At 40.8% G+C, this 9108-nt stretch overlaps 1 protein-coding gene and 2 pseudogenes across 1 annotated transcript in view; all 3 read left to right on the forward strand.

Moving 5' to 3' along the window:
- The first annotated feature begins 830 nt into the window (after positions 1-830).
- On the forward strand, positions 831-1226 carry LOC147299243 (akuammiline synthase 2 pseudogene; annotated as a pseudogene).
- A 1438-nt stretch (positions 1227-2664) lies between these two features.
- LOC147299244 (putative disease resistance protein At1g50180) overlaps positions 2665-9108 on the forward strand; it is a 9727-nt gene continuing 3283 nt past the window's right edge. Inside the window, exons 1-3 of the mRNA XM_086229813.1 lie at positions 2665-2780; positions 6525-6956; positions 7549-7629. Of these exons, the coding sequence (XP_086085939.1) occupies positions 2665-2780; positions 6525-6956; positions 7549-7629 (629 nt within the window). The remainder of the gene's footprint in view (positions 2781-6524; positions 6957-7548; positions 7630-9108) is intronic.
- On the forward strand, positions 3312-4697 carry LOC147299245 (akuammiline synthase 2 pseudogene; annotated as a pseudogene).

Consider the following 9108-nt stretch of genomic DNA (forward strand, 5'->3'; position numbering starts at 1 on the left):
CTCGATGGTTTTTCATTTGTTTTTTCTTTGGTTTGCAATATAGTGTGACTGTCAAACAGTCACAGAATAATCACAGTTGTGACTGTATGAAATTCATAAAAATTCAAAGTTTATAAGGATTTAATGCTTTTGATTTAGGCTTGTGTATGAAATCCTACAATTTAGAGACTAAACATTAAAGTTTAAACCTTGCAAACGCGAAAAAAACAACTAATCAGTAAAAAAATTATAATCGTTGGACATTCATAGTTAAGTTTGTAAAAGAAAAAACATTCTCCCACGCGCTCGGTGAACAATACCGAGTGCTCGGTAGAACCATTTTTTTTTAAGTTTGTACCTAAATTGAAATTTAGTATCTAAAATGAAAGAACATAAATGTTTTGATAGTTAAAATGACAAAATATTGAAATTTGATATCTAAAGTCAACGGACCTATTTATCTTTTATTAAAGAAAATGACATGCATTGTAATTATGGAAAAACTTTTAAGTGTGTTTTAATCCTAAGTGGCTGAAATTTTTGAATCTGGACCATCTAATAATCAAAAAGTCAATAGGTTAGAAGCTTGAAAAAACGGATTGGAGGGTCTAAATTAAATTAAGTGAATTTTCACCATACACTTAGTTAAATAATCTAGCTAGACTGAACGCAGGAGAACATTTTCGATTTGTATATATATATGTTTCTACTAGATCTTCATATATTGCTGGCTTTTGGGTCTGTAACTCCAACAAAGTCTTATACATATTACTAGCCAGGCTAAGCCAGCTAGCTAGCCTCTTCTTGAAAGATGATAATCAAAAGAGCATTTTCGATCTGTAGTTAGCAAAATGGTGAACATGGAGGTTAGTATTATTTCTAGAGACACCATCAAACCGGCAGCTTCCTCTTCACTTGGCCATCAAAAACCTTTCAAACTTTCAATGATTGATCAGCTCACTCCCAAAACTTATGTCCCAATGGTGTTTTTCTACCCGAATACTGATCACCTCAACTTCACTAATTCCCACCAGACTCTAGCCCAGTTGAAAAACTCGCTCTCAGAGACCCTCTCTTTGTACTACCCATTTGCTGGACGCGCCAAAAACAACCTCTATATTGATGACTTTGATGCAGGTGTTCCCTACCTTGAAGCTCAAGTTAAGGGATGTGACATGTTCGAATCTTTGCAGCTTCAAGAAACCGAGTTGCTGAACAAGCTCGTCCCCATTATTCCATCCCTTTAAAAAGGAATCAGATACTGGACTGCCCATGATAGCAATTCAAGTGAATCTTAATTAATGAGCAACCAGAAAAATAAAATAAAAAATTAAAGCAACCTGTGATGAATATAACTTAATGAGCGCCGCTATTCAGACTCAACTTTTTTATCTATAGTCCCAATACACTTTTTACACTCACCTTCAATTTAAAAAGTTTAAAAACTTATTAGTATACCCAACATTTTTTTCAAAAATACCCTTACTAAAACCTAACAAACAAGCTTAACATATTTCTGCTCTTTATACCTAACAACACACCTAACACCATCACCACCACCCAACGCCCAACACCAATACCTCACCACCCACCACCACCACCACCACCACCACCCATTGACCTCTACATTAAAAAAATTTATTTTTGGACTACAATAGTTTAAATCCTAATTGTTTAATATTGAACTTGAACACAAAGGGGAGAGTTTTGAATTTTCAGATTTTGTTTGTCACTGGTTAACCGAACAAGTATAAGGATATTCAACGGCAAACAACCGAATAGATAGAAGGATGTTCGATGGCGCAAAACCGAACGGGCAAAAGGATGTTCGGTTGGCAACCACCGAACACCCTTTTTCTAAAATTTTTAGAGGTTTTCGGTATTCTATGGCCGAACAGACAATACTGTTCAGTGTTTTATCATTGAACGACTCATAACAGATTCGGCTCTAGTGTGCCGAACATGTTGCGATTTCAGTTTTTGAAAATAAGCACTTAGTCTATTAAAACTCAAAGGAATGATCGATGAAAATACTTCATTTAAAGACTCTCAAACCACAATTTATTCATTCATTCGTCAATATTAAACTTGTTTGCATAAATATGGAAAGTGTGTTTAGGGTTTTGATAGAGAGTTGAGTGACGATGTGAGTGAAGAATTGATGTTGGGTATGGAGAAATGTTGGGTATAGATTCAAATTCATTTAATTAATTTCATTTTAATTAAATTTTTAAGTCCTTGAAGGTCAATTTACATTAGGGTAGAAATGAAAATTATATTTTTATTAAAGTGTTGGAATATAAATAAAAAAGTTGGTCCGAATAGCGGCACCCAATTATATATGATCAATCTATAAGTATAGTCAACGAGACATATAAGCCCAATGAATCACTAAGGCCTGCATTATTAAACAATTCTGATTCCTTGATCTAGCGACAAAAATCATGTTACTTGATAATTAAGCCAAAAATCAAGGGAACAAAAATGAATAAATGAATGAATTAATTACAAGGGTTGACTAAGGAGGAACCTCCCTCGCAAGAGAAGGGAAGCTACATGCCAATGACTTCACTTTTGCAATAGGGATGAATGGTTTTCTGCCTTTAAAAATTTCTGCTGTACTTGAAAAAAAAATAAAGGGAAAACATCTCTAACCAAAGGAATTAAGGGAGACAAGAGAAGAAGATGGCCGAGTTTGCTGTTGCAAATGCTGTGGTAAAGCTCACAAACTTGGTAATTCAAGAAGCAGTACTCTTGAAGGGGGTGACTGAGAAAGTTGAGCGACTCATAAACCAATTCAGGTGGATGGAGAGTTTGTAAAAAAAAAAAAAAACATTCTCCCTCGCGCTTGGTGAACAATACCGAGTGTTCGGTAGAACCATTTTTTTTAAGTTTGTACATAAATTGAAATTTAGTATTTAAAATGAAATAACATAAATTGAAATTTGGTATCTAAAGAAAATGACATGCATTGTAATTATGGAAAAACTTTTAAGTGTGTTTTAATCCTAAGTGGCTGAAATTTTTGAATCTGGACCATCTAATAATCAAAAAGTCAATAGGTTAGAAGCTTGAAAAAACGGATTGGAGGGTCTAAATTCAATTAAGTGAATTTTCACCATACACTTAGTTAAATAATCTAGACTGAACGCAGGAGAACATTTTCGATTTGTATATATATATGTTTCTACTAGATCTTCATATATTGCTTGCTTTTGGGTCTGTAACTCCAACAAAGTCTTATACATATTACTAGCCAGGCTAAGCCAGCTAGCTAGCCTCTTCTTGAAAGATGATAATCAAAAGAGCATTTTCGATCTGTAGTTAGCAAAATGGTGAACATGGAGGTTAGTATTATTTCTAGAGACACCATCAAACCGGCAGCTTCCTCTTCACTTGGCCATCAAAAACCTTTCAAACTTTCAATCATTGATCAGCTCACTCCCAAAACTTATGTCCCAATGGTGTTTTTCTACCCGAATACTGATCACCTCAACTTTACTAATTCCCACCAGACTCTAGCCCAGTTGAAAAACTCGCTCTCAGAGACCCTCTCTTTGTACTACCCACTTGCTGGACGCGCCAAAAACAACCTCTATATTGATGACTTTGATGCAGGTGTTCCCTACCTTGAAGCTCAAGTTAAGGGATGTGACATGTTCGAATCTTTGCAGCTTCAAGAAACCGAGTTTCTGAACAAGCTCGTCCCATTATTCCATCCCTTTAAAAAGGAATCAGATACTGGACTGCCCATGATAGCAATTCAAGTGAATCTTTTTGCTTGTGGTGGAATAGCAGTTGGGGTGTTCCTTTCTCACAAAATATTTGATGGGCAAACCGCCAAAGCTTTCCTCACTTCCTGGGCTGCTATTTTCCGTGGGTCTCATGACAAAGTAGTACACCCTAATCTCTCTCAAGCCTCTTTAATCTTTCCTCCCAAAGATTTCGTGCCTCACAATTATCTAGTTTCAATGGATCGCTTGGTGTTCAGGGAAACTAATCATTATGTCACAAAGAGATTTCTGTTTGATGCTAATGCCATAGCCGCCCTACAGGCCAAAGCCAAGAGCGAACGCGTGCCCAAGCCATCGCGCGTTGAGGCACTCACGGGTTTTCTTTGGAAACATTATGCAAAGGCTGCAGCTACATGTTCACCGAAAGCTTCCATGGTAGCGCATGCAGTGAACATGAGGCCACGAATGAAGCCACAGATGTCGGCTACAGTGATCGGAAATCTCATTTGGGCGGCGACAGCAGCTGATGAGACAGCCGCGACCCGTGAGTTGGGAGACTTGGTGTACCTGATGAATGAATCTCTCAAAGGATTTAACAGTGATTATTTGGAGACTCTGCAGGGGGAAGAGGGATTTGGAGCCATTTCTGACTTCCTTAATCGGCTACAAGTCATGTTTTCCCAAGAAACAATACCTGAAATTTATACATTCTCAAGCTGGGCTCGCATTCATGACCAAGTTGATTTTGGATGGGGAAGGCCATATTGGATTGGGGTCATGGGGAAAGTTGGATCACCTGGGATTGGGAATCTCACCCTATTTGTTGAAACACAATTATGGGGTGATGGCATTGAGGCATGGGTGTCCTTGGATCAAAACCAAATGGCTTTATTGGAGAACGATCCTCACTTTTTGGCATTTGCTTCTCCAAACCAGCGCATTCCAACTTTGCAAGCATGTAATAATCATCCTCTGCTGCATTAATTGTTTATGCGTTTGGTGATGAAGAATGGCTCAAGTCTTTGACGTACATGTGGGATGCAATTTTTTTTTTTTTTTTTTTTTTTTTTTTTTTTTTGTGGTGATTAAGGCTTAAATTAAACCAAGTTTTTGGTCTTAGTAGTTAGCACAACTATTGTGTTCACCATAATAACTTCTAATGAAATATTACCACTACATGTTGGCTGAAAGAATTTATTTATTTCTTTGTTTTTTTTTTTTTCGGGGGAGGGGATGGGACCGGAGGTCGAACTTGGGTGTTTGGACAATTCTAAGGTCTTTCAAACTGACTACTCATTTGAAAAAATTTATTTCAAAAATAAAAAATGCGCAACCAGAAAAATAAAATAAAAAATTAAAGCAACCTGTGATGAATATAACTTAATGAGCACCGCTATTCGGACTCAACTTTTTTATCTATAGTCCTAATACACTTTTTACACTCACCTTCAATTTAAAAAGTTTAAAAACTTATTAGTATATCCAACATTTTTTTCAAAAATACCCTTACTAAAACCCAACAAACAAACTTAACATCTTTCTGCACTTTATACCTAACAACACACCTAACACCATCACCACCACCCAACGCCAATACCTCACCACCCACCACCGCCAATACTCATTGCCCTCTACATAAAAAAATTTATTTTTGGACTGCAATAGTTTAAATCCTAATTGTTTAATATTGAACTTGAACACAAAGGGGAGAGTTTTGAAATTTTTTTTCGGATTTTGTTCATCACTGGTTAACCGAACAAGTATAAAGATGTTCAACGGCAAACAACCGAATAGGCAGAAGGATGTTCAATGGCGCAAAACCGAACGGGCAAAAGGATGTTCGGTTGGCAACCACCGAACACCCTTTTTCTAAAACTTTTAGAGGTTTTCGGTATTCTATGGCCGAACAAACAATACTATGTTCAGTGCTTTATCGTCGAACGACTCATAACATGTTCGGCTCTAGTGTGCCGAACATGTTGCGATTTCAGTTTTTGAAAATAAGCACTTAGTCTATTAAAACTCAAAGAAATGATGAAAATACTTCATTTAAAGACTCTCAAACCACAATTTAATCATTCATATATTCGTCAATATTAAACTTGTTTGCATAAATATGGAAAGTGTGTTTAGGGTTTTGATAGAGAGTTGAGTGACGATGTGAGTGAAGAATTGATGTTGGGTATTGAGAAATGTTGGGTATAGATTCAAATTCATTTAATTTCATTTTAATTAAATTTTTAAGTCCTTGAAGGTCAATTTACATTAGGGTAGAAATGAAAATTATATTTTTATTAAAGTGTTGGAATATAAATAAAAAAGTTGGGTCCGAAGAGCGGCACCCAATTATATATGGTCAATCTATAAGTACAGTCAACGAGACATATAAGCCCAATGAATCACTAAGGCCTGCATTATTAAACAATTCTGATTCCTTGATCTAGCGACAAAAATCATGTTACTTGATAATTAAGCCAAAAATCAAGGGAACAACAATGAATAAATGAATGAATTAATTACAAGGGTTGACTAAGGAGGAACCTCCCTCGCAAGAGAAGGGAAGCTACATGCCAATGACTTCACTTTTGCAATAGGGATGAATGGTTTTCTGCCTTTAAAAATTTCTGCTGTACTTGAAAAAAAAATAAAGGGAAAACATCTCTAACCAAAGGAATTAAGGGAGACAAGAGAAGAAGATGGCCGAGTTTGCTGTTGCAAATGCTGTGGTAAAGCTCACAAACTTGGTAATTCAAGAAGCAGTACTCTTGAAGGGGGTGACTGAGAAGTTGAGCAACTCATAAACCAATTCAGGTGGATGGAGAGTTTCCTAAAGGATGCAGATGCAGAGCAAGAAAAAAATGAAAGATTTCGCAATTGGGTGTCCCAAATAAGAGAAGTGGCCTATGATGCTGAAGATGTAATAGAAACTTATATCCGCAAAGCAGCAGCATCTCAAAGTTCATGGAATTTAGCTGCAAAGTCAATGCATCTTCACAAAGTCAGAGGGAAGATTGAAAAAATCCAATCGAGGATCGAACACATCTCTAAACAAAAGGAGAGTTTTGGCATCGCTGACATCAACCGAGAGAGAGGTGAAGGTATGATGATTTCTGCTAACGAAAGGCTGAGATGGTGGAGACAGCCATCACCCAACATGGAGGAAGATGATTTGGTTGAACTTGTAGAAGACACCAACAGCTTGATAGCACAACTGTCTAGTATGGAGTTGAGCAGCCGTGTGGTTTCTATGTAAGATGCTCATGGACATTAGGCCTTGTTCTACTAGGATATATTCAACTAAGTGTTTTGTTTAAGTTGCAAGTAATAAGGAGATTAACTCAAACCACTTCATAACCAGTCCACATAAGGATGGAATCCTAAACCAGTATGGACTAGGATTACTTGGATACCAATACTATGTGTTGTATGCTAAGCATAACTAAATAAGTCTTTATATAGGAGTCTAATTAGGATTGAGAGAGAGGTGCCTTAGTGGGAGGACACTCGGGATCTCAAGACTCTATATAAAGCATAGGTCCCCAGCCACACAGTAACTTGAGCTATTCATTCACTGCCCCATCTCGTGTGAAGTTCTGAAGCATTGTGTTGGCAGGAAGACTTGTGCATTGTGACTTTTCATCGAGCAACTGGTGTGCATCTAGACTTCTAGTTAAATACCTGCAAATCAGACATGGCATCATCAGGTATGTATTACTGTGTGATTACCTGTTATGAAAGCATGATTATTTCATAGAATGCAGTACACATACATATATATATATTTGATTTGTGCTTATGAGTTGTGTATGCTAAAAGATGTATAATATAACTTACATTCTATTGTGGGCATGGGGGGTTTGGGAAAAACTACTCTTGCAAAAAGACTGTACAATCACAGTGATCTTGGGGACTGTTCGTATGATTAATCGTCTAGGCATAACGACAAGTCACACAAGGCTTAACATCGTGCTGTTTGGGCCTAGGCCCAAAAGACTAAGCCCTTCCTGGGCTCCTAGCCCCCGACCTACTAGGCTCCGGCCTCCTAGGCCACGACCTCCTAGGCTCCGGCCTCATAGTCTCCGGCCCCCTGGGCCCCGGCCTCTTAGGCTCCGGCCTCCCAAGCTCAAGCCTCCTGGGCCCCCGACCCGTGTCAACTCACTCGGATCCTCGAGACCGATGACACGTGGCGCTCGTACAGTGCAAGTTACCACAAAGGGACACGTGTCGTCACCGGATTGGTTGACACTCTTCCAAAGGTACTATAAAAGAGGTACCTTCTTGTCACAAAAGGACAATTCAATCAATATTATACTATTCACTCACTCTGCTCTCAGATCTCTCTGAACACTGACTTGAGCGTCGGAGGAGCTTTGGCCCGGCACCACACCGGTGCCCTCCCGCTCACTTTTCTGTACTTGCGCAGGATGCTTTGGATATCGTTCTCTCTCTCATTACTCACCAGTCGGACCCAGCTACTCGTTCCTGCCCACTTCGACGTGTCATCCACTCAGTGGTGGGTCAACAGGCCTACGTGGTTCGACTCGACGTTGACTGCTTTACCATTTTTGAGCATCAACAGTTTGGCGCCATCTGTGGGAAAGTTACAACTTTTTCCCATTGAATTCTCTACCCTCAGTTTGAGGTGCAAAAACCTTCCGAGCTTCCGAGCTCCCGAGCTTCCGAGCTTCCTAGCTTTCGAGCTTCCGAGCTCCCAGAGCTTCCAAGCTTCCGAGCTCCCGAGCTTCCGAGCTTCCGAGCTTTCGAGCTTCCGAGCTTCCGAGCTTCCGAGCTTCCGAGCTTCCTAGCTTCCAAGCTTCCGAGCTTCCGAGCTCCCGAGCTTCCGAGCTTCCTAGCTTCCGAGCTTCTGAGCTTCCGAGCTCCTGAGCTTCCGAGCTTCCGAGCTCCCGAGCTCCTAGCTTTCGAGCTTCCGAGCTCCCGAGCTTCCGCCAGCCCCGGCCCGAGCCCAGGCTTCCGCGCCGCGCACCCACTTAGGCTTCCGCCCCGCACACCCACCCAGGCTTCCGCGCTGCAGACACCAGCTCCCTCCGAGCTTCCGCCCCGCGCACTACCCAGGCTTCCGCGCCGCGCACCCACCCAGGCTTCCGCGTTGCCGACTCCAGCTCCCTCCGAGCTTTCGCCCCGTGCCCCGCCAGTCCCGGCCCTAGCCAGGCTACCTCGCCGCGCACCCACCCAGGCTTCCGCACCGCCGATACCAGCTACCTCCGAGCTTCCCCCTCGCGCACCGCCAACCCCGGCCCGAGCCCAGGCTTCCGCCCCGCGCACCACCCAGGCTTCCGCGCCCTTGACACCAGCTCTCTCCTAGCTTTCGCCCGTGCACCGCCAGCCCCGGTCCCGAGCCCAGGCTTCCGCCCCGCGCACCCACTCAAACTTCCTC

This window comes from Dryas octopetala, chromosome 1, assembly GCF_963921425.1.
Source record: "Dryas octopetala chromosome 1, drDryOcto1.1, whole genome shotgun sequence".
Taxonomy (NCBI): Eukaryota; Viridiplantae; Streptophyta; class Magnoliopsida; order Rosales; family Rosaceae; genus Dryas; species Dryas octopetala.